Source organism: Gopherus evgoodei, chromosome 6 (assembly GCF_007399415.2).
Source record: "Gopherus evgoodei ecotype Sinaloan lineage chromosome 6, rGopEvg1_v1.p, whole genome shotgun sequence".
Lineage (NCBI taxonomy): Eukaryota > Metazoa > Chordata > Testudines > Testudinidae > Gopherus > Gopherus evgoodei.
This window is the reverse complement of record NC_044327.1, coordinates 94,066,349-94,092,594: the sequence shown is the minus strand read 5'-3', so window position 1 is coordinate 94,092,594 and position 26,246 is coordinate 94,066,349. Positions and strand designations below refer to the sequence as shown.

The 26,246-nt window shown below is 43.6% G+C and overlaps 1 protein-coding gene across 1 annotated transcript in view; it reads right to left on the bottom strand.

Moving 5' to 3' along the window:
• The window catches only part of LOC115654001 (interleukin-6 receptor subunit beta-like), a 55,982-nt gene extending 30,532 nt beyond the window's left edge, over window positions 1-25,450 (bottom strand). The window contains exons 1-5 of the mRNA XM_030567903.1: window positions 25,399-25,450; window positions 18,613-18,664; window positions 18,342-18,392; window positions 9,846-9,957; window positions 1,989-2,155 (exon numbers count right to left, since the gene is read on the bottom strand). Coding sequence (XP_030423763.1) covers window positions 1,989-2,155; window positions 9,846-9,957; window positions 18,342-18,392; window positions 18,613-18,658 — 376 coding nt within the window. The 5' untranslated portion in view covers window positions 18,659-18,664; window positions 25,399-25,450. The remainder of the gene's footprint in view (window positions 1-1,988; window positions 2,156-9,845; window positions 9,958-18,341; window positions 18,393-18,612; window positions 18,665-25,398) is intronic.
• Between the last annotated feature and the right edge of the window lie 796 nt (window positions 25,451-26,246).

Sequence of the window (26,246 nt, the reverse complement as noted above, 5' to 3'; positions counted from 1 at the left end):
CCAGAAAGAATTCATTAGTGAAATTTTGCAGTATGAAACAAAGGCCCACATTTACTAAATGAAGGTAAGATCTTTCTCTGCGGGCAGTTCTGTTGATTTCAATGAGAATTTGTGGTATCAGATACCATTCAAAGTCAGCATAAGTGGCACAATCCTCAAATCAGAATGTCTACAGCACCAGCAATAATGCTGTTTAAAAAGACTATCCTGAACTCTAATTGCTTCTGTATTTTTTGGGTATGTCAGAGGTGTAATTTCAAGTACAATTTCTTATTCTCTAAGGTTATGGCTACACTTGGAGCTGGAGGTGTGATTCCAGCTCCAGGAGAAGTACCTGAGCTAGCTAGCACACTAAAAATAGAATGCACTTGCAGTAGTGGGAAGAGTTAGCTGCCCAGGCTACATATCTAGCATCTCTGACAGGCATGAACTCCCACCACTCTCACTGTCAGGGCTACAGTCTATTTTTAGTGTGCTAGCTCGCTGAGAGCTAGCATGGGTGTCTCCTCGAGCTGAGAATCACCTCTCCAGCTCAAAGTGTAGACATAACCTAACCTATGTAAAGTGGCCAAAGGCCCCCAACAGAGGCTAGAGTAGTAGCTGTGGAGTGGTTCTGGTAGGGTGCTGCAGTAGTGAGGACTCTGTTCTCACTCCCACCTCCAATCCCATGTCTCCTAGAAGAGCCCGTGACCAAAGTTACTCTCAGTCTTTGGGCAGCACTTGAGGATTAGAGCAATACTTGGATACCCTGGTGAATTGCACTATAAATACCTAATCAGAAGAACAGGACTTGATATTTCATTTGTAACCAGGTGGTATCCTTTTATAGAAAATTACTGTGTAACTAACTTAAGTATGTCTACACTGAATTGTGGACCCAGGCTTGGTTTCCAAGCCTACATCTGAGCATGCACACTGCATTGTAAACCTAGACTTACAATTACTGGGCCCAGGTCTCATCTGTGCTAAAGTGTCCCTACTGTACTACACAGACTGACTGACTTGGGTCTATGGCTTGAGCTGTGTCCACACTGCAAAATGGCAGGGCTTGGACCACAGTCACAGTGGGACTCTGGTTCTGACCGAGCCCTGTAGCAGGGTCATAGGATCCAGGTTCTGAGTGTTTGCTGATCCAAGTCAGACTGATTTGTGTGTAGATAGAAGGGGGACTTGATCTTAAACCTGAATCAGACTTGGTCTTACCCAATGGGTAGGTCTACACTGCCTCCTCCCCAAAAAATAAGCCACTGTAGCAAGACTCAGAACCTGGGTCTACAGAGTTGTGCAGGCACTACATTACAAATAGCAGTATAGATGTTCCCACTGGGAGTGTGAAACCCAGCAAGGAGGGCGGGTCTCTAAACCTGAGCAAGAATGACTACACTGCCATTTTTAAGCGCTGTAGTGTGAGCACTGTGAGCCAAAGGCTGTAGATCTGACCTCAGACTCACTGCCATGGTTTGCTCCCTCCTCCCCCTACTCTTACTTTTTTAAAGTGTAGACATACCCTTAGTGGCCCAAGAAACAGACCAAAACCTGGAAAAGGACTCAACACACAGAGATTCTAACTATATAGATTTCCTTAAACACAGGCTGTGGAACCAGCCCACTCTTCAGAAAGCCAACAAACAAAATAAGAGCCTAAGTACTCTGTGTGTGTGTGTGTGTGTGTGTGTGTGTGTGTGTGTGTGTGTGTGTGTGTGTGTGTGTGTGTGTGTGTGTGTGTGTGGATATTGCTCCTTTACAGTCTTGCAAACACTCCAGGTGTGAAATCCTTCCCACATTTACATCACTAGAGTGGGGATTTCACCCCAGAGGTCCAAATTATGGTTTAACTATTTGATTTGGTGGTAAGAAGTATATACTAAGAGTTACAATTTAGCAAATAAATCCATATTTTAGTAAAATTATACTGTAGTTTTAGCCAAACTATTGCATCTTAGATGCTGTGGTAATACAAATAATGAACCATATTAGACGCACTGTACCTGCCTTGCTGGGTGTAATGGAGATGTTCTTTGTTTTCACAGAGCTCTCATGGGAGTAATTTGCTGATACCCAAATAATTACAGAACGATTCATGTAAAGGGATTTTCGTTCTATTGTGATGGATGTTGATGCTGTAGTTCTTTCAAAACATCTCAAGATTTTATCCCTTGAGACAAAGAGCATTAAAATAAACATTATTGAACTATAACTTATTAGAGCAGCAATATGACAACTGGTGAATTGGTGGGGCAGTTAGAACAGACACAACAATTTTAAAAGGCAATCTCAAAGGTGTCGACTTGTATTAATTTTGGTGGAATATATGGGCCCAAAGACTTGGGGGTGTTAACATGACCCTGTTATTGTCCAATATTAAACAATTTTAAATAAAGTTCAGGTTTGGAATTCAGTCACCTCAGCCTGCTTAGTACCATGGCAAAGAGATTTAAAAAAAAAATTTAAACTTGTTACCAAAGATACAAAAATCAAAGTTAAAGCATTTGAATTTGTAACAAAGTAATAAGGCTTATATTTAAATAATATCCTTTGTTCCCTTTAACTGTAGAGCATTTTCATTAAAAAAAACCTGCTTGTTTGATAGTCTTTTAGATGATATTAAAGATGGTGATAATTGTCCTTTTTTGGGAAAGAGAAATTTAGTTGAGATGGGCTGGAGCAGGTGGTGTTGCTGTTAATGTCCAATCCCATTTCCTAGAAAACAAAACAAGACAACCGCATACAAATGAGGGAAAAAAGAAAACAGCAAAGACAGAAAATGCAGCTTTTGTCTTTGGTGCTCATTTTTCCTTGTAATCTCACTGCTCAAAAAATTCAGGCAAGGCACTCTATCAGCCACTCCAAGACCTGGCAAACTTGTACCAGTGCTGGGCAGTTTAGGACATTGCTTTTAACTGTCACTTTGGGTTTGTTGCAGTTTAGGCTGGCTAACCCAGCCTCTTATTAGGGTGACCAGGTGTCCGGTTTTCGGAACACCAGGTTGAAAAGGGACCCTTGTGATTCTGGTCAGCACTGCCGACTGGGCCGTTAAAAGTCTGGTTGGCGGTGCTGAGGAGCTAAGACAGGCTAGTCCTTACCTGTCCTGGCTCTGTGCTGCACCCCAGAAGCGGACAACAGGTCCGACTCCTGGGGGGGGGGCCACAGGGCTCCATGCACTGCCCCCATCCCAAGCACTGGCTCCGCACTCACATTGAAAGGGAACCATGGCCAATGGGAGTTACGGGGGCAGAGCCTTTGGGTGAGAACAGTGCGCAGAGCCGCCTGCCACACCTCTGCCCAGGAGTCGGACCTGCTGGCTGCTTCCAGGGTGCAGTGTGGAGTCAGGACAGGCACGAAGCCTGCCTTAGCCACCCCACTGCACAGCTAACCAGGAGCTGCCTGAGGTAAGCCCACACCCCAACACCGAGCCCCTACCCCAGCCCTGAGAAGCCCCCAACCCGGAGCGCCCTCCTGCATCCCAAATCCCTCATTCCCAGAGCCTGCACTCCCAGATGGAACCCTCACCTCCCCTGCACTCCAATCCCTTGCTCCAGTCCAGAGCCCCCTCCCACATCCTGAACACATTTGCCCAACCCACCAGCCTGGAGCCCCTTCTGCACCCCAAACCCTCATCCCTGGCCCCACCCCAGAGTCTGCACCCCAATATGGAGCCCTTGGCCCCCCTGCACTCAACCCCCTGCCCCAGCTCAGAGCTCCCTCACAGACCCTGATCCCTTCCACCCCACCCTCCAGCCTGGAGTCCCTTCCTGCACCCCAAACCCCTGCCTCAACCCACAGCCCCCTCCTGCACTCTGAAGCCTTCATCCCCACCCCAACCCCAAAGCCTGCATCTCCAGAGAGAGCTCTCACCCCCTCCCACACCCCAGCCAGTGACAGTGAGTGAGGGTGGGGGAGAGCGAGCCACCAAGGGAGGGGGAATGTAGTGCCTGGGCGGGCAGGGCCTTGGAGTAAGAGTGGGGCGGGGGCATGGCCTCAAAGAAGGGGCAGAGCTAGAGTGTTTGGCTTTGTGTGATTAGAAAGTTGGCAGCCCTAACTCTTATTAAACAGAAGGCAAAAGGAGCAGGCTAGGAAAGAGTCAAAAATATGGTAGGGAAGGAAAAAGGACACACGGAAGGGAGTGACAAAGTTTCACACCCCAGATGCTGTTTGGAATTTAGCCAGAACTGGTGGGAGTGTCATCTGGGTCTCTCTTTCCGGTCCGGGCCTCTCTCAAGATTAGGATGAAAAAGACCCAATCAAGTCACAGTGGATCTCATAGTCCCAAGAGACCATGGGTGTTCAGAAATGATGGAGAAGCTTGCTTCTTCCTGTTTTTTCATCTTTCACTCATTTCTAGCTTTCCCAAAAAATCTTTTTGAGGAATCCAAAAAGTAGTAATGGGCAGAATAGCCCATCCCCTCATTATTCTGTTAGGCCTCACTTCCAACACACCAATTTTGGTTCATTAATTTCTGGTCCCACACTATTCTTGATTACCAGATATGATCTTAACATAGTTCTAGAATTATATCAGTAGGCCTTTTTGTTTAGATTAATTTAATCTGACTCCCTTTTGCACCTTTTTCCATCAACATTTATTTTAATTTATTGTGACACTTTATAAACTTTTTTCCACTTTTCCTCAGCTAGGCTCACAAGGCCTCAGTTATCACTACAGTCCAATCCATTTGAACCAGACCAATGAACATAACACTGGTAACCAAGCAATTCTATTTATGTCCAGATTTAAGTGTCTTTACGAACTTGACATGTAATTTTTGTTGAATATGATTACAAATAAAATAATGCTAAACTTACTTTGAGTTCCCTACGTGAACTTTACAAACACTTGAGGCTTTACAGTCAAAGGTTAACTCTGCCCCCACACATATCTGAATCACATGGCTTCTCAGATATACCACTATTCCCACAGGTGTAAGGTGAATCTTGTCAGGTGCAGAGGCAGGGCTCCAACACTGTGGCATTTAATTTCAAAAGAGGGAACTATACAAAAATGAAGGGGTTAGTTAAACAAAAGTTAAAAGGTACAATGACTAAAGTGAAATCCCTGCAAGTTGCCTGGGCCCTTTTTAAAGACACCATAGTAGAGGCCCAACTTCAATGTATATCCCAAATTAAGAAACACAGTCAAAGAACTAAAAAAGAGCCACTGTGGCTTAACAATCATGTAAAAGAAGCAGTGAGAGATAAAGACTTCCTTTAAAAAGTGGAAATCAAATCCTAGTGAGGCAAATAGAAAGGAGCGCAAACACTGCCAGCTTAAGTGCAAGATTATAATAAGAAAAGCCAAAGAGGAATTTGAAGAATGGCTAGCCAAAAACTCCAAAGGTAATAACAAAATGTTTTTTAAGTACATCAGAAGCAGGAAGCCTGCTAAACAACCAGTGGGGCCCCTTGACGATCGAAATACAAAAGGAGTGCTTAAAGATGATAAAGTCATTGCAGAGAAACTAAATGGATTCTTTGCTTCAGTCTTCACGGCTGAAGATGTTAGGGAGATTCCCAAACCTGAGCCAGCTTTTGTAGGTGACAAATCTGAGGAACTGTCACAGATTGAAGTGTCACTAGAGGAGGTTTTGGAATTAATTGATAAACTCAACATTAACAAGTCACCGGGACCAGATGGCATTCACCCAAGAGTTCTGAAAGAACTCAAATGTGAAGTTGTGGAACTATTAACTAAGGTTTGTAACCTGTCCTTTAAATCGGCTTTGGTATCCAATGACTGGAAGTTAGCTAATGTAACTCCGATATTTAAAAAGGGCTCTAGAGGTGATCCCGGCAATTACAGACCGGTAAGTCTAACGTTGGTACCGGACAAATTAGTCGAAACAATAGTTAAGAATAAAATTGTCAGACACATAGAAAAACATAAACTGTTGAGCAATAGTCAACATGGTTTCTGTAAAGGGAAATCGTGTTTTCCTAATCTATTAGAGTTCTTTGAAGGGGTCAACAAATGTGGAAAAGGGGGATCCAGTGGACATAGTGTACTTAGATTTCCAGAAAGCCTTTGACAGGGTCCCTCACCAAAAGCTCTTACGTAAATTAAGCTGTCATGGGATAAAAGGGAAGGTCCTTTCATGGATTGAGAACTGGTTAAAAGACAGAAAACAAAGGGTAGGAATTAATGGTAAATTCTCAGAATGGAGAGGAGTAACTAGTGGTGTTCCCCAAGGGTCAGTCCTAGGACCAATCCTGTTCAATTTATTCATAAATGATCTGGAGAAAGGGGTAAACAGTGAGGTGGCGAAGTTTGCAGATGATACTAAACTGCTCAAGATAGTTAAGACCAAAGCAGATTGTGAAGAACTTCAAAAAGATCTCACAAAACTAAGTGATTGGGCAACAAAATGGCAAATGAAATTTAATGTGGATAAATACAAAGTAATGCACATTGGAAAAAGTAACCACAACTATACATACAATATGCTAATTTAGCTACAACGAGTCAGGAAAAAGATCTTGGCGTCACCGTGGATAGTTCTCTGAAGATGTCCACGCAGTGCGCAGAGGCGGTCAAAAAAGCAAACAGGATGTTTAGGAATCATTAAAAAGAGGATAGAGAATAAGACTGAGAATATATTATTGCCTTTATATAAATCCATGGTACGCCCACATCTCGAATACTGTGTACAGATGTGGTCTCCTCACCTCAAAAGATATTCTAGCACTAGAAAAGGTTCAGAAAATGGCAACTAAAATGATTAGGGGTTTGGAGAGGGTCCCATATGAGGAAAGATTAAAGAGGCTAGGCCTTTTCAGCTTGGAAAAGAGGAGACTAAGGGGGGATATAATAGAGGTATATAAAATCATGAGTGATGTGGAGAAGGTGGATAAGGAAAAGTTATTTACTTATTCCCATAATACAAGAACTAGGGGTCACCAAATGAAATTAATAGGTAGCAAGTTTAAAACAAATAAAAGGAAGTTCTTCTTCACACAGCGCACAGTCAACTTGTGGAACTCTTTACCTGAGGAGGTTGTGAAGGCTAGGACTATAACAATGTTTAAAAGGGAACTGGATAAATTCATGGTGGCTAAGTCCATAAATGGCTATTAGCCAGGAAGGGTAAAGAATGGTGTCCCTAGCCTCTGTTCATCAGAGGATGGAGATGGATGGCAGGAGAGAGATCTCTTGATCATTGCCTGTTAGCTTCACTCCCTCTGGGGCACCTGGTATTGGCCACTGTCGGTAGACAGATACTGGGCTAGATGGACCTTTGGTCTGACCTGGTACGGCCATTCTTATGTTCTTCTTATGTTCTTATATTCACAGGAACCTTTATTTAGTTACAGATCAAACCTGCAAGATCCAGAGGGTTCTCAGCTGCCACTATCCTCAGGATCAAACTCTTTCACATACCTGGTATAGGAATGATTTTCATACATTATGGTCTCAATGCTTTTCAGGAGAAGGAATGAAAAGGTATTATGTGCCATACTTAGTGCCAGGCTAGTTCCCTGGCATAAATTAGAACAGCCTGAAGACTGCCCTAAATTGTGCTTGCTGTTAATCGCTCCTATGGGCCATTGAGGCACCTAGGAACAGCCTCCACCAAATCCCGTTACTGTAGCCATGACTCCACTGGTGGGACCAGGAAGGGAGATTGGTGCAGGAGCCATTGTGGTGTCTCTAAACAACCCAATGGTTCCCCCCTTGCTGGGGAAATCAAAGTGGGTGGAGTGGCCCCAGCACAGCTGAGGATTTGGCCCTTTTTGTCTGACAGTCACAGTGTAGTACAAAGTTCTGCAAATGTTACATGTGTATCCATGTCTGTAGAAAATAATTGTATATTATAGTACAGGGCATTATTTGGGAAATAGTATGTGATGTAACTAAAAATTGCATTATAATGCATATACACAAGGGGGCAGATTAATTTTATGGACAAACCTTTACTTTGGCATTTCCTGACCTCTGAGTGATTGAACCATGGAGTCTTAATGATACTTAGATACAGCTTTTAATAGAATTTCCTGGCATGTAAGCAAAAATGAGAGAGAAAAAGATAGACACTGGGAACATGCTATCTCATATCCCCTAAAAGGTTATACATCCTTTCCTGAACACTGAGGACAGGAGACTTTGTACAGCTAAGGTGTGCAGTCTCAAATATTCAAAATGGAATATTTATTTTATGGCTAGTGATATTACTTACCTACCAGATTTTTATAGTCACAATGCAATATTTAATACATGAAAGTTTGAAGGTTTTCTCCTGAATCTTCTAAGTCAGCTTAACTATATATCAGCAGTTAATATTTCAAAGCATCATTTTTTAAGTGCACAGCTAGAGCATCTGTGTGAGGTTTTTCTTTAATCTCTTCCTTCATGACAGTTAAATCATACACAGTACTCTTCCAATTTCCAACTGATGTTCATTGCAGAAAGCAATAATGTCCTCAGCTCAGCTTAAGTAAATGCTTTTCTAAAAACCCAGTAAAAAGGAAGAATATTTTCTTGTTAAGAGCTCTGGACTAGAATCTGGGAGACCTTGGATCAAATCCTATCTCTTCCCCAGTCTCTCTGTGTGACTTTGGAAAAGTCACAATCTCTTTGTGCCTTGGTTCTCAGTCTCCTGCTTGTATGCTGTATCTCTTCTTTCTCCCCTTCATCTGCTTTCTCTGTTCTGAATGTGAGCTCTTCAGGGCAGGATCTCTATCATGCTATGCGTATATACAGCATGTATATACCAGCAGTATATACAGGTCTGATGATGGCTGGGGTTTTCTGGAGCCACTGGAATACTCACGTCCACTACGTATGTAGAAACATTCAGCAAGGAGTGAGACAAATGATAAGCAAGACCTACCTGCTCTGCACAGCTACAGACTGCAACAGATTTGGTGCTTCTGCTGGGTCAACGCAAGTGCAATGGGTTCTCAACACAAGTCTGTGCTTCAAAGGGACTCAGTCTCTAAAGCGCCTCTATTCCCTGAATAGCCACTGAGCCAGGCAGGGGAGGAGTTGGAGTAGAGTTAGTGCATTCTCCACAGGGTGGATCCACCAGCCATTCCTCACAGAATGGGAGAGTGCAGGAGTCAGTGGGGAGCACCGAAGCTGCCAAGCACCTCCACTGCCATTCTGGCCCATAAGAGATGATTTTCTTGCTCACTGGTCCCAGTGGAACCAGGGGAATTCCTCAATGCACAGCCATTTACTCAGCATGAGGATGTGCTCCTAACCACGGCTCTTGTAAATGTAAACAAGCAAATGGTGTACACGTCACCCCACACAGTATGGTGAAAAATCACATCATAGTTCAGACCAAATTGTACTGCTGCTTTCTACTACTCCTTTTAAAAAAAAATACATGGGCAGGTTCTCCCCAAAGGAGGAAGACCCTTTGCAAGGGACAGGAAACCTGTGAGATCATACCCAGGGCGTTTCCATTGATTTGTCCCCAACAAGGAAGAGATTGTCACCCTCACCTTCCCCTGTGGAACTAGCAGAGCAGTTAATCCCTTTACTTACTGAAATTAGATACTAGTGTGGTGGACTCTATAGGAAATGTTGAGATAGATACATAAACTGGTAGAGGCCAAAGCCATCTATGCAGTGGTCCTGTATGCTTCTGCACTGCTTACTAGCCCACCTCCTTGAATCTTTTTCATCCTCCACACTAATTTCTCCCATCAATTTGTAAAATGCAGTTCCCCTGAAATCAGTGGGTATTACATGTGAGTACAAAATCTGAGGGAAGACTTTGACCTTCAGTGTTTAGCTGTCCAGAATCTATTTGCTTGTCTAATATAGGAGAGAGAACTTAAGTCAGTACAGAAAGAATCACACCAAGCAACAATGACAGACTTTCTGAAATATCTTTCAAACTTACCACTTTAAAGTTATTGTATAAGTAGTAGTTTTTGGAGCACAGGGGACAGGCAACCAGGAGCAAAATAGACTTATATTTCTCTCTCTGTAGCAAGTCAGTTCGCCATGCCAATCTGCAAAATGAAAGCAAACTAAGTAAGCAATCATACTATATAGTGAAGGCTTATCTTGGACATCTATTTATAATACCCCATTAACAAGAGGAAGGCAACTCTCAAAATAAAAAGGCAACAAATCCGAAATGGGATACATCTTCTTAATTTGCCAGTGGGATTGCCTGTCAAAATGATAGTGTTTTGGCAAAACAGACAGCCATGCATTTAGGACTACAATCAGGAATTACTTAAAACCCAACCACTTTAGGGCTTGTCTATACAAACAGCATCAGAGGGGTGTGATTTGTAAAGCACACAAGTGTGCTGTGCTCTAACTGCCCCATCTAGACCCTGCTGGTACATACTCAAATGTATCTAGTTCATGTTAACATAGACTTGTTTGAAATTAACTACATCAACACAAACTAGGTACATTTTAGAGCACGGTGTGGTCTGTTGTAGGGGCTGTGTGCTGAGCCAAGTGGCCAGCTAGGCTAGGCTGAGAGCTTACTAATGAGGCCCTAGAGTGCTATTCTTTGATCCCTAAGCCCTTTAGCCCCATGCCTTTGTCAAGGGATCCTATCTCACTGAGAACAGGGGTTTAAAAAGCCAGCTCTTAAGTGACCACCAGCAGCAAACAGGGGAGTTATGTGAGGGAGTTCAGAGAGGCATTCCTTCTTGGTCCAGCTCTCAAGCAGAGAGTGCCCTAGGACAGAGTGAACTACCAAGGAGAGTTTGGCAGCAGAGATAGTTCAGTGGCAGGAAGAGGTGGCTGAGGGGTTTTAACCTAACTGCCAAAAAAAAACCTCAGGAAAAGAAACACAGAAAGGAGGAGAAAATCCAAACAAAAACAATCTTCTATACCTAACATTTTCTAAACTTAGGTCACAAACAAACCCTGCAAAAGTAAAAATAATACCAGCAGAAGTCAGAGCTAACCAGCTAATGCAGCATGCACAATTATCTGCCTTGTGGGCAGGTCACGTGTATTTTCAGTGCAAGCAACTCATGGTCCTCAGAGACTGAGTATGGGCTCTTGAGAACAGAGTGGCTGAACTGGAAGAGCTAAGGGAGACAGAGGGTACGTAGATGAGACTTTCAGACACACAGTAGAACGGTCCCACCCCCAGTCTGACAGCGTCTGTAATGCTGAGGAGGATGAAAATCTCAGGGAAGGAAACATAAAGCTGGAGCAGAGGGAAATTATTTCATAGCTGGGACCTCCTTCTAGATGATGTCATGATATCCCCTCACACTGAGGCTACCCACTGAAGGAGAGGACCCAATTACTAGGAAGAGCCAGGTAGCAGAGTGGGGGATTTACTTAATAGAAATATAGATAGCTGGTTTGTGATGACTGGAAGAACTGCATGGTGACTTGCCTGCTGGGTGTGAAGGTTGTGGATCTCATGAGATAGCCAGACAGACTTTTGTGTCATGCTGGGGAGGAGACCACGGTCATATGTACCAATGACTTAGGGAAAGGTAGGAGAGAAGGCCTGGAGGCCAAATTTAAGCTGCTAGGTAAGAATAAAGTCCAGGACTCCTATGGTAGCATTCTCTGAAATGCTTCCAATTCCAAGCACAGTGCCAAGAAAACCAGCAGAACTGCAGGGTCTCAATGCATGGATGAGATGATGGTGCAGGGAGATGGGATTTAGGTTTATTAGGAACTGGGGAGGCTTTGGAGAAAAGAGGAGCCTATAGGAAGGATGGGCTCTTCCTAAACCAAAACAGAACCAGATTGCTGGCATGTAAAATTAAAAAAGTTATACAGGATTTTTTAAACTAAGGGGTGGGAGAAAGCCAACAGGTACAGGCGGAGACATCCCTTAGGGGTGAATTTTTATTAAAAGGGGAACTCTATATCCTAGTAAAGAGGATAGGAGAGAAGTTGGTAAAGTAGAGGTAGGAGCTACTGAGGAACAGTTAAATGTAAGAGTCCTACTTAAATAGAACACATGAAGGTAAGCGACTGAATACTGGCAATGTACAAGTGCTTATATATGTAACCCGCACACCCCCTGGGTGCGGTGTTCTGTCCCATCTAGTGGCACCGAGACCACTGAAAGAGAGAGAAAATCAGTCTGTTCTACAGCCTTAGCTAAGAGCCAGAGGGCTTTGAGCTCATGCAGTAGAGGCTCCTGCACTAAGCTTCAGAGGTCCCAGGTTCAATCCTGGCAACAACCAGGGTCTGTCATTGTTACAAGTGCAGGCTCATCTGGGATTTCAACTGCAAAGTAGATTCATAGATTCTAGGGTCAGAAGGGACCAATGTGATCATCTAGTCCGACCTCCTGCACAAAGCAGGCCACAGAACCCTACCCATCCACTTCTATAACAAATCCCTAACCTATGCCTGAGTTACTGAAGTCTTCAAATTGTGGTCTGAAGACCTCAAGCTGCAGAGAATCCACCAGCAAGTGACCCATGCCTCACACTGCAGGGGAAGGCGAAAAACCTCCAGGGCCTCTGCCAATCTGCCCTGGAGGAAAATTCCTTCCCGACCCCAAATATGGTGATCAGCTAAACTCTGAGCATGTGGGTAAGACTCACCAGCCAGCACTCAGAAAAGAATTCTCTGCAGTAACTCAGAACCCATCCCATCACCAACCACTGGGCATACTTATGTGGCAATAATCAAAGTTCAATTACCAAAATTAGGCTCTCCCATCATACCATCCCTTCCATAAACTTATCAAGCTTAATCTTAAAGCCAGATATGTCTTTTGCCCCCACTACTCCCCTTGGAAGGCTGTTCCAGAACTTCACTCCTCTAATGGTTAGAAACTTTCGTCTAATTTCAAGTCTAAACTTCCTAGTGTCCAGTTTATACCCATTCGTTCTTGTGTCTACATTGGTACTAAGCTTAAATAATTCCTCTCCCTCCTTAATATTAATCCCTCTGATATATTTATATAGAGCAAGCATATCCCCCTTCAGCCTTCTTTTGGCTAGACTAAACAAGCCAAGCTCTTTGAGTCTCCTTTCATATGACAGGTTTTCCATTCCTCGGATCATCCTAGTAGCCCGTCTCTGAACCTGTTCCAGTTTGAATTCATCCTTCTTAAACATGGGAGACCAGAACTGCACACAGTATTCCAGGTGGGGTCTCTGAAGTCTCTGAAGCTTGGGATGTACTTCCTCAGTTAGGAGAAGTATGTAACCCCCACACCTCCTGCAGTGGTTAGCCAGGTGGAGGGAAGAGGGAGAGCGGAAAAAAAAAGATGCCACCTGCTGTGGTGCTTTTACTGATGGGGCAGTGCTTCGGGTCTTTGGCAGCACCTCGGCAGCAGGACCTTCACTCGTTCTGTAGGTCTTCGGTGGTATTTCGGTGATGAAGCTTGAGTGCTGTCAAAGATACCCAAAGCAAGTGAAGGTCCCGCTGCTGAAGTGCCACCAAAAACCCGGAGCACCATCCCGTCAGTAAAAGCACTGCAGCGGGTGGTGCCTTTTTTTTTTTTCGCTCCCAGGTGAGTAAAATTAAAAAGGCGCCACTTGTGCTCAGTAGGGGAGCAGCAGCTCCCCCACTCCTCCCTGCTATGCTACTGACCTCCTGGGTGAGGTGTTCTGTCCCATCTAGTGGCACCGAGAGACCTCTGAGAGAGATTAATGAGTCTGTTCTACAGACTTATCTAAGAGCCAGATGTCTTTTTAGCTCATATAGTAGAGGCTCATGCACTAGAGGTACCAGGTTTGATCCCACTCCCTGACTACTGGGATCTGTTAGTGTTATATATACACATGCTAGAAGTCTAAATAGTAAGATGGGTGAACTAGAAAGCCTGGCATTAAATGAGGATATTGATATAATAGGTATCACAGAAACTTGATGTAATAAGGATAATCAGTGGGACGCAGTAATACCAGGATACAAAATATATAAGGATGACACAATAGGTTGTGCTGGTGGAGGCATGGCACTAAATGTGAAAGGAAGCATTGAGTTAAAGTAAAAATCTTAAATGAATCAAACCATGTACTACAGAATCTCTATGATAGAAATTCAAGTCTTGAACAATAGAGTATAGCAGTGGGAATATACTGCCGACTACCTGACCAGGATGGTGAGGGTGACTGAAATGAACAGGGAAATTAGAGATGCTACAAACAAGGGCTGTCAATTAATCACAGATAACGCATGAAATTAACGCAAAACAAATTAACTAGATTAAAAAAAATAGTCATGATTAATTGCAGTTTTAATCGCACTGTTAAACAATAATAGAATACCAATTTAAATTTACTATAAATATTTTTGGATGTTTTTTCTACATTTTCAAATATATTGATTTCAATTAAAGCACAGTACAAAGTGTACAGTGCTTACTTTATATTTTTATTACACATATTTTTATGGTAAAAAAAGATAAAATAAATAGTATTTGTCAATTCACCTAATACAAGTACTGTAATGCAATCTTTATCATGAAAGATTTACAAATGTAGACTTTTTTAACATAACTGTACTCATAAAACAAAACAATGTAAAACTTTAGAACTTACAAGTCAAAACATGAAGGGGCATATGAATGTTTAGCATATCTGGTACGTAAATACCTTGCAATGCTGGGTACAACAGTGCCATGTTAATGCCTATTCTCACTTCCAGGTGACATTGTAAATAAGTGGGCAGCATTATCTCCTGTAAATGTAAACAAACTTGTTTGTTTTAGCAATTGGCTGAACAAGAAGCAGGACTGAGTGGACTTGCTTGAGATGAATTGAAAAATGCTTTCTTTTTTTTTTACAGTGCAAATATTTAACCAATAATAATATAAAGTGAGCACTGTACAGTTTGAATTCTGTGTTGTAACTGAAATCAATATATTTAAAAATGTAGAAGAAATCCAAAAATATTTCTAGTCAATAGTGTGATTAAAACTGTGATTAATTGTGACTATTTTTTTAATCTCATGATTAATTCTGATAATTTTTTAATCATTTGACTGCCCTACTACAAAGGCAGACAATGCAATAATATGGGAGATTTCAATTATCCTCATTGATTGGGATGCAGAGATAAAGTTTCTAGACCCATTAAATGACTGCTTCTTGGAGCAATTAGTCCTGGAACCCACCAGGGGAGAGGCAATTCTTGATTTAGTCCTAAGTGAAAACCAGGATCTGGTCCAAGAAGTGAATCTAGCTGAACTGCTTGATAATAGCAACCATAATGTAATTAAATTTAACATCCTTGTGGGGGAAAAAAATGCCAAAGACATCCATCAGTGTAGCATTGAACTTCAAAAAGGGAAGTATACAAGGGAAGCTAGTTAAATAGAAATTAAAAGAATTAGTTATGAGAGTGAAATGTCTACAAACTGCATTGAGACTATTTAAAAACACCATAAGAGGCTCAAACTAAATGTATATACCAAATAAAAAAAGCAGTAAGCGGACCAAAAATAACACTATGGATAAACAGCAGAGTAAAAGAGGTGGTTAGAAGCAAAAAAGCATCTTTACAAAAATGCCTTCAGTTTGCAGGTGATTACAATATAATGAACAACTTGGAATCAAAGGAATTAGAGATGGACAAGGCCTATTAGCTCAGCTGATCCCTCTCCCCGCTAATGCAGGTCTGTTTGTACATTACATTCTCCAGTATCTTGATCAGGTCAGTTTTCAGTTAGTCAAACAATGATGTTTCAACCACTTCATTCTAGAGTCAAATAAAGCTCCCTATTATCAAGTGTTTCCTTACTGAACTTAAATTTTCCTTTGCTCAGTTTCATCCAATGACTTCTACTTTCATTCCACTGTATCTCCTCCCACCAGAGATCTAATATCTTTTGAAAAGACAAAGGGGAAATGGACTAGTTTTTTCACTTTGAAAACTCTTTATTAATCAGCAAGATTTTTATCAATGTTTTCATAAGGGTTATAGTCAACAGATACTGAATTAAATGTGTGGCCTGGAAAGCTGTCTGTGGCTGATTCTGGCAAGAATGGCTGGTGTCTACCTGACGCATCCGGTGCTCACTGTGTACTCAGAGTCCATCTTCTATGCTGGAACTGTTTTTACTGGCAGAAAAATCCTATTTGATGAAACAATTGTTCAGCACCCCAACTTTCTGAGAGGCAGCTGCGAAAGTTTCAGCAGGCTGCTCTACTTCTGCTGTGCCTGTCAGCCCAATATTGCCAGTGGTGCAGCCTAGCCTGCTTACTCTTGCATCCCCAGCTGGGAAGGGCAATGCACTTGAGGGGGCTGCAGTAGCATTACTTTCAAAATGTTTTCCAATAGCTTTTTCTCTCATCCATCTGCCACAGCTCTCTCCAAGTGCCTCTTCTGAATCATAGCATTCCTTGTCCTCCTTCCTCCCCCGGACCCATTTCCCCATCCCTCTATAGTTCCCACCAGATCTACCTACTTCTGGATTTGTGCAGGTGGGAGGAGGGGGAAATCTCACATCAACATCCTCCTCTCCTGCTTCCTCCTCATCTCTGGTGATATTTGCCCCAACCTTGGCACCACCCACATGCTTCCCCACCACCACCTCTTCCTCTTTTGTGCCACCATTCCCAATCTCACACCCATCCCCCCTCCTGCTGTCTTTGGAATGCCCAAACCATCTCTAAAAAGATTGCAACCATCCATGACCTCTTCGCATCTTTTTTCCTCCAGCTCATGAATCCCTTAATCTGAGATGGCCTCTGTAGCTGCCCTCTCTTACAGAGGACTCTCCCTCATACTCCTCATCCTGAGTCAGACCATAGTGGTGGAACTGGGTTTTTTCTCTCCCTGGCACTTCCAACCCCTACCCACTCTCTCTTTTTTTCAATAGCATTACATCTGACTCTTCTCCCCCACTATGTTGCTGTCATTCACCATCCACCCAACTCCTCCTTATCAATCTTCCTCTCTGATTTCAACTCCTGACACTCTTTCTCCTCCTCATCTTCTCCTCACAAGTTCCTCCATTCAACCTCTGTGACTTCAACTGCCATGTTGATGATACATCCAGCCACATAGCTGCGAGTTTCCTCTCCCTCATCTCTTCATTTCACCAGCTGCCCCGTTTCAACTCTCTCACTCACCAAAAAGTTACTCACCAAAGTGAGTCAAAACTGATTTGACATGATATTCACCAAGAACTGCTTTCTGATCTCTCTGTGCTGAGTTCCGCTCTCCAATCATCACTTGGTCTCCTTCAAGTTGCCCATTAGCCCTTCCCTCGTTCCCTGTCACTTGGCCTTTCCATTACTTCTAATCCATCAGCACTGATTACTTCCGTCTGCTTTCAGCCCTTTCCTCCCTGCCTTCTCCTTAACCTCTCGCTCTCCTCTGTCTCTTTGCCCTCACAATACAAGCATGCTTCAGTCTCTCTCATCTTAAAGAACTCCCACCCTTGACCTCACTTACCTCTAACTACTGCCCCATATCCCTTTCATCTGTAAGATCATTGAACACACCTTCTAAAATCACTGTCCGGAGCCTCTCTCCTCAAGTTCTAACCTAGGATCTCTCCAATTCGGCTTCTATCCCTTGCAGTTCACTGAAACCTCTCTTGCCAAAGTCTTCAGTGACCTTTTCCTAGCAAAGCTCAGACCTAGTCTGTGGGGGTTCAACAGACATCAGTCCCTCATCCCCCTTCTCCTCCCACTCTACATCTTATCTCTGTGTAATCTCATCCACAAATCCAAATTCAGCTGTCAATGCTATGCAGACAATTCACTAAACTACCTCTCTACTCCAGTTCTGTCTCCTGTCCAAACTAAAATCTTATCCTGTGGCTCAGAAAACTCCATATGGCTGTCTAGCAGTCAGTTCAAGCTCAACATGGCTTCAGCAGAGTTTTTAATCTCCCCAAAACCCTCTCTGCTACCTCCTTTCTCAATCACTGTGGATAACTCCACAATCCTGATGGTCACTCAGGCCTGTAACCTGGGTGTCCTCTTCAACTTGGGCCTCTCTCTAGGGCCTTGCATCCAGGCTACATCGAAATCTTGCACAACATCTCTATGATATGGCCATTCATATCTATTCACACAGCTACTGGCTCCTCCTTCCCTATTGCATCATCATATTGCACCTCGATTATGGCAACATTCTTCTCTCTCACCCTGACAAATACAATTTTACCCCCATTGACACCCATTCAGAAATCTCCTGCAAAGATCATTTTCCTAGTTTGGCATTTTGACCATGTCACATCTCTCCATTGAGGCAATAGAGCGAACTCAACACAGAGAGATCAGAAAGCAGTTCTGAAGAAACTTCTGGTGCTACTTTTCAGAAATCCCTATCCAATGGAGATTGGATTGCAGCCAAAAAACTTTACGCTAATGAATATTTCAAACCCAAATTGATTACCCAATCACTTCAACTGGGGGATTTCCTTCAGCAGTGGGGCCCATCCTTGCCATTAACTGGCTATTGCCTAAAGAGAGTTATTTACCTGGAACTTGCTTGCAAAATGGAAGATCAGATTCCAAGCAATTAGAAGAATCTGGAAGATAATATAGGATAAAATTAACAGCAAGAATGTAAAACAAATATGGAAAGAATATATGTGTTGAAGTTCTTTCTTTTTAAAATTTTTGCATAGTCTCTCCTGCCATGAGTTAATACAGACAGTTCTTTGGGCCTGAAATGATCATATTTAAATAATTTATTTCCATTTTTTACTATTTGTAAATGGATACATTATGCAGTGAATGAAAACTCACCTGTTGTGAACAAGGCCATAGACACAAACAATAAGAAGCACTTCATCTTCTCCTTTAAAAAGAAGCATAATTGTTACTATGGGCATATTCATGGGCTTCAGTCGACTTCTAGCTGACCCTCTCCAAACTTCCCATTCAATCCACTACCTGTTACACTAACATCAGGTGAATACCAGTGACTCTTTTATGGTGCTTATTGGTGATACACTGGATTGTAAGAGATACCCAGACTAAAAGTCAGCTGTTAGTTATACCCAGATGGGGGAAGGTGTCAGGGTGGGAAGTTCTTGTGACCACCCACAGGAATAAGGATATTTCTGTTGACATGAGTGCAAGGGGCCACAACTGGGATGCTGACTAGTGCAGGATAAAGAGCAAGAAGCTCCAGAGGATTTACATTCAAACTGGGGCTGCCAAGAAAAAGTCTGGCAGTGGAAATGTGACCTGTCCACTTTTTTCAGGAGCTGGACAAGATTTTGATCAATTACCCTACTGCCCAACCCAGGATGGTTGATGCTGCTGCTGTCCACTCTGCTAACCTCCCCCACCCCTCAAAGGATGACCAGTAAGACCTGGTCTACACTACGCGTTTAAACCAAATTTAGCAGCATTAAACCGATTTAACCCTGCACCCGTCCACACAACGAGGCCCTTTATATCGATATAAAGGGCTCTTTAAACCGGTTTCTGTACTCCTCCCTGACGAGAGGAGTAGCACTGAAATTGGTATTGCCATGTCGGATTAGGGTTAGTGTGGCCGCAAATTGACGGTATTGACCTCCGGGTGGTATCCCACAGGGCACCACTGTGACCGCTCTGGAAAGCAATCTGAACTCAGCTGCACTGGCCAGGTAGACAGGAAGAGCCCCGCAAACTTTTGAATTGCATTTCCTGTTTGGCCAGCGTGGAGCTCTGATCAGCACGGGTGGCAATGCAGTCCCAAATCCAAAAAGAGCTCCAGAATGGACCGTATGGGAGATATTGGATCTGATCGTTGTATGGGGAGACAAACTGTTCTATCAGAGCTCCGTTACAGAAGACGAAATGCCAAAGCATTTGAAAAAAATCTCCGGGCTATGATACAGAGGCCACAGCACAGTGCTGTGTGACAAGCGTAACGGAAAGCCAAAGAATCAAATGGACACTCATTGAGGGAGGGAGGGCATACTGAGGACTCCAGCTATCCCACAGTCCCCGCAGTCTCTGAAAAGCATTTTCATTCTTGGCTGAGCTCCCAATGCCTGTAGGGTCAAACATATTGTCCGGGGTGGTTCAGGGTATATCTCATCAATTTATGCCCCCTCTCCCCGCATTAAAGAAAAGGGAAAAAAATCATTTCTTGACTTTTTTCAATGTCACCGTACGTCTATTGCATGCTGCTGGTAGACGGGGTGCTGCGGCACTGAACAGCAGCATCCTCTCCCCTCCCTTCCCCGGTGGCAGACGGTACAGTACAGAAGGACTGGTAGCCATCCTCGTCATCATCCCGTGAGTGCTCCTGGCTGGCCTCAGGTGAGGTCAGCTGGGGGCGCCTGGGTAAAAATAGGAATGACTCCCGGTCATTCCCGGCAGATGGTACAGAACGGCTGGTAACTGTCTTCATCATAGCAACTGGGGGGTGAGCTCCATCAGCCCCCCCCCCCTTCATGTCTAAGGAAAAGATTCTGTACTGCCTGGACTTTCATAGCAGCGGGATGCTGGTCTCCTCTCCCCCGCACCATTTATGTCCTGCCTGAACTATCAGAGCAGCTGGAGGCTGCCTCCCTCTCATTTTATCTCACTAAAAAGTTAGTTTTTTCTTATTCCTGCATTCTTTATTACTTCATCACACAAGTGGGGGGACACTGCAATGGTAGCCCAGGAGGGTTGGGAGAGGAGGGAAGCAACGGGTGGAGTTGTTGCAAGGACACCCCCTAGAACGGCATGCAGCTAATCATTTCTGTGGGATCTGACATGGAGCGGCTGTGCTCTCTGGTATACTGGTTCTCTAGTACACTTGCCCCATATTCTAGGCAGGACTGACTCTATTTTTAGATACAACATAAAGGAGTTTGTCTTTGTGCCCCCATCTGACCTCAGCGAAGATCAGCCAGGAGCACCCATGACAGCAGCAGACGGTACAGAACGACTGATAACCATCATCTCATCACCAATTTACAATAGCATGGCAGACGGTACAGAACAACTGATAACCATCTCCGCTATCTTGCAAAGGCAAATGAATGCTGCTGTGTAGCGCTGCAGTACCACTTTTGTCAGTGGCATCCAGTACACATACGGTGACAGTGACAAAAGGCAAAACGGGCTCCATGGTTGCCATGCTATGGCGTCTGCCAGGGCAATCCAGGGAAAAAGGGTGCAAAATGATTGTCTGCCGTTGCTTTCACAGAGGAAGGAATGAGTCACGACATTTACCCAGAATCACCCGCAACACTGTTTTTGCACCATTATGCATTGGGATCTCAACCCAGAATTCCAATGGGCGGGGGAGACTGCGGGAACTATGGGATAGCTACGGGATAGCTACCCACAGTGCAACACTCCAGAAATCGACGCTAGCCACATGAACGCACATCACTGAATTAATGTGCTTAGTGTGGCCGTATGCACTCGACTTTATACAATCTGTTTTACAAAACCGGTTTCTGTAAAATTGGAATAATTTTGTAGTGTAGACATACCCTAAGACTCATTGGATGATAAGCATGAGGAGGTCAGTAAAGAGCTGTCCCCAGAAAGCCAGGATCCCTTTTGGACAGAAGATCCTGATGCGAGCAACAGAGCCCAATTCCCAGCCAGAAATCTAGGCCCATGCCATGGAGGACATCATGCCCATCCACATATTTTCCTTTCCACTCCCCACATCTTTCATGCCTGGTGAACCCCCTTACATCCAAACACCATTTGCCGGCTCAGAGCTCTGAATTTATAGCTTTGAGTGCTGAAATACAGCCCAAGCAGCCTTTGCCTATTTTGAGTTACAGCATTGCTGAGCATTGTTGGGTCCATGCCAGCTGACAGCAATTCAAAAACAGAGATAGCTCAACCAGAAAGGAAGCATGGGGTGAAGCCCGTGGAAACCTGCCTGGCTTCTGCTATGCATACCAAAATGCAGAGCAAGAAAAATCCCAGAATGCACACTGCTCAGCTGCAAAAAAATATAGCCATGGGATGCTCTCTGAGAATGCCATATGTTTAGTACTCAGCAAGCTGCCACTGTGGCCTGGTCTACGCTACGCGTTTAAACCGATTTTAGCAGCATTAAACCGATTTAACACTGTACCCGTCCACACAACGAGGTCCTTTATATCAATATAAAGGGCTCTTTAAACCGGTTTCTGTACTCCTCCCCGAGAGGAGTAGCACTACAATCGGTATTACCATATCGGATTAGGGTTAGTGTGGCCGCAAATCGACAGTATTGGCCTCTGAGTGGTATCCCACAGTGCATCATTGTGATTGCTCTGGACAGCAATCCGAATTCGGATGCACTGGCCAGGTAAACAGGAAAAGCTCCGCGAATGTTTGAATTTCATTTCCTGTTTGGCCAGCGTGGAGCTCTGATCAGCACGGGTGGCGATGCAGTCCCAAATCCAAAAAGAGCTCCAGCATGGACTGTACGGGAGATACTGGATCTGATCGCTGTACGGGGAGACAAATCTGTTCTATCAGAGCTCCGTTACAGAAGACGAAATGCCAAAGCATTTGAAAAAATCTCCAGACCATGATACAGATTCCACAGCACAGTGCTGCGTGACAAGCATAACAGAAAGCCAAAGAATCAAATGGACGCTCATGGAGGGAGGGAGGGAAGGAGGGAGAGAGGGGGTACTGAGGACTCCAGCTATCCCACAGTCCCCAGCAGTCTCTGAAAAGTATTTGCATTGTTGGCTGAGCTCCCAATGCCTGTAGGGTCAAACACATTGTCCAGGGTGGTTCAGGGTATAGCTTGTCAATGTACTCCCTCCCCCCACCATGAAAGAAAAGGGAAAGAAATCGTTTCTTGACTTTTTTCAGTGTCACCCTATGTCTACTGAATGCTGCTGGTAGATGCGATGCTGTGGCAGTGAAGAGCACTATCTGCTCCTCTCCTCTCCCTGGTGGCAGGTGCTACAATATGATTGCTATCCATTGTCATCATCAGCCCATGAGTGCTCCTGGCTAGCCTCAGGTAAGGCTGACAGGGGGTGCCTGGGTAAAAATAGGAATGATTCCTGGTCATTCCCAGTAGATGGTACAGAACAGCTGGTAACCGTCCTCATCATAGCAACTTGAGGCTGAGCTCCATCAGCCCCCTCGCTTTCCTGTGTAAAGAAAAGATTCTGTACTGCTTGGACTTTCATAGCAGCGGGATGCTGGTCTCCTCTCCCCCGCACCGTTTATGTCCTGCCTGGACTATCATAGCAGCTGGAGGTTGCCTCCCCCTCATTTTATCTCACTAAAAAGTCAGTGTTTCTTATTTCTGCATTCTTTATTACTTCATGACACAAATGCGGGGGACACTGCCACGGTAGCCCAGGAAGGTTTGGGGAGGAGGGAAGCAACGGGTAGGGTTGCTGCAGGGACACCCCCTAAAATGCCATGCAGCTCATCATTTCTGCGGGATCTGACAGGGAGCGGCTGTGCTCTCTGGTTCTGATACACTGGTTCTCTAGTACACTTGCCCCATATTCTAGGCAGGACTGACTCTATTTTTAGATACCATAAAGGAGGTATTGACTTGGGGAGTCATTCCCATTTTTGCCTTTGTGCCCCTGGCCGACCTCAGCCACAGGCACCCATGACAGCAGCACACGGTACAGAACAACACATAACCATCATCTCATTGCCAATTTACAATGGCGCAGCAGATGGTACAGAGCAACTGATAACCGTCTCTGCTGTCATGCAAAGGCAAATGAATGTTGCTGTGTAGTGCTACAGTATCGCTTCTGTCAGCGGCATCCAATACACATACGGTGACAGTAAAAAAAAGCTGAACGGACTCCATGGTTGCCGTGCTATGGCGTCTGCCAGGGTAATCCAGGGAAAAAGGGCGCAAAATGATTGTCTGCCGTTGCTTTGTCGGAGGAAGGAATGACTGATGACATTTACCCCGAACCACCCACGACAATGATTTTTCCCCATCAGGCACTGGGATCTCAACTCACAATTCCAAGGGGTGGGGGAAACTGTGGGAACTATGGGATAGTGGCTCAAAGAGTTATAGATTAGATCATAAAAGACAAGAGGTGCAACAAATCAGGAGAAAACAATTGAGCCAACTTGATTAAGTACAAAGTATTCATTTGAAACAAGAGGGATAATCACATTTAAGGCAGCCTGTTTCCATTGAAGAGAGTCTGCACTGTGAACAAAACAGTCCAGCAGCAAATATATTGAATTTTCTAAGTGTAGGGTATGGGGAAGCTTAGAGAGGACCACAAACCAAGTCCAAATGATATTTATTGGCACTCCAAAACTCCACATTGCTTTAATGCCATTTTAAAAATAAAGGATTTGCGCCAAATATAACAAGTAGAATAGAACCTTGCGAATCAAAATAGCCGAAATGCTGAAAACTGCAATTTATAATAGGAATGAATAAGAACTCATCTTTAATTATAGCAGCACTGCCAGGTTCCTATGGTAACCTTTTTATGTATAATGAAGCCTGAGTTATTCTATGTAAAATGTTTACATAAATAAATTTTTAAATACTTTAAAGATAGCCACTTTCTGCAACCTGTCAATCTTATCCTTTCCCCCTTGCAGGCCTGGACTTATATCAGAAGTGAAATGAGTTTTTCTGGTCTGCAAACCAGGTTGAATATCATTCTCAGAGATGTAGGCAAATGTTCAGTATTGACTAGAATAGACCACCAAACTTGCTTTGTTTGAGACAAAAGCAGATTTTCAGCCCAAGTTTCCAGAGAAAAAAAAGGCTCTTGCATAAAGTCAATGTTCTACTGGATTTCTTCATCTCCTCCTCTCATTTATTTAAATTTGTACTATTCTGCAATAAGACAACCATTGCAGGTTCTGGACACCCAGAAGCTCTTCAAAACACAATCTTAAAATAAACCACTTCCACCAATCCATCAGCTACCCTAGATAACAATAACCTAACCACAACAACATTTAATGTAACCCCCCTATAATAGAATCTCTCACTCACTCCAAACTGTCCCCCCGCCCCCCCCCAATTAACCATCTCTTTCTATTATACTCCAGAGAGGAAGTGTGTTTTAAAGGCCGGGGCCTTAATGAAGAATACCCTGCGAGGCTTTTTCAGCTTTCTAGCAATGGGGCTCCAGCACATGCATCCCCATATATCACTAGCTGTGGTGGTCGGACTCTGATCCTGCAGCTGCATTCCTGTGGGTAGACCCCTGCATTCATACTGAGCCCCACTGAAATCGGTAGGAGTCTCCCCGTGTGAATAAGTTTGTTACATCAGGGTATTGGACAGATAGGTTAGGCCATTTAGAGCTTCGTAAGTCAAGCCAATGCCTTAAAATCAACCCAGAAACCAATAGGCACATCATAGAATACAGTTATATTGTATATGGTAAGCAATATAGCATATTTAATTAAGGTCCTACCTGGTTTGAAGTATGGTAGCTGAGAAATCTTCATGGCCCCTTTGCTGAAGTTGCATAATATAGTTATTTTAAATAAGTACTGTTTCTGTGGGCTATGGACATTTTAATAAATTAATACGTTTTGAGTGTTTTATGAGTAAAGGCTGAAGTTTGATTTATCTCCCTTTTAAACAAGGTTAGTTTTCATTAAAAATCAACTCACAGACAATAGGATACTGTACCCAACACTACTTCCTCTAGGTTCACCTCCAGGACTCCAAGATAGTAAAACGTAGGACAGATTCTTGCAGAGTGTAGTTGCCAAAGAAACACATTGTTTCTGACCTCAGAGACTAACTCTGACATGTTGTACAGAAGAGATCCCACACAGCCCTTAGCCACACCCGTTGAGGGAAATTTGGAACCACAGGGAAATCTCCACTCCACCCACTTCCTCCTTGTCAAGTTCAAGTTACACCATAAAATAGCTTATTGCTAAAATATTTACATATTATCTCAAAGAGAATCAGGATGTACACCCTAACGTGTTCTTTAACCAGAGACTGTCAAAAGGTTGCGTTCCAAAAAAAAGGTTGAAAAAATCCCCCCATAAGCCTGTACAAACCACAAATTATATATATATATATATATATATACTAGATAGCAAACACAGAATACAAAAGAGCAAGCAATTCACAATCTCAAGGGAAAGCTTCTTTTGAAGAACAGACTAGAAACCAAAATCTTCTTTCATTTTATTAAGAAAGTCTTGAGAGAGTAAAGTCTAACTTTTGTTCACAGTGGTGTAAAGCTGCACTCACTCCACTGAAAAAGGAGTGACCTGATTTACACTGGTGTCCGTAAGAGCAGAGTTTGTCCTAGTAGGTCAGCTAGAATATTTTTAAGAAACAAGAAAATATTTTTAGAGGGACAGGCAATGTCTCTATTGTGCTACAGCTTCACAGTTCAGATGTGTCTACGCTGCGTTTGGGAGCATGCTTTCCAGTGTGGGTAGGCAGCCATGCACCAGAGTGCTAAAACTAACGTAGCTGGGATAACATGGGCAGCTGG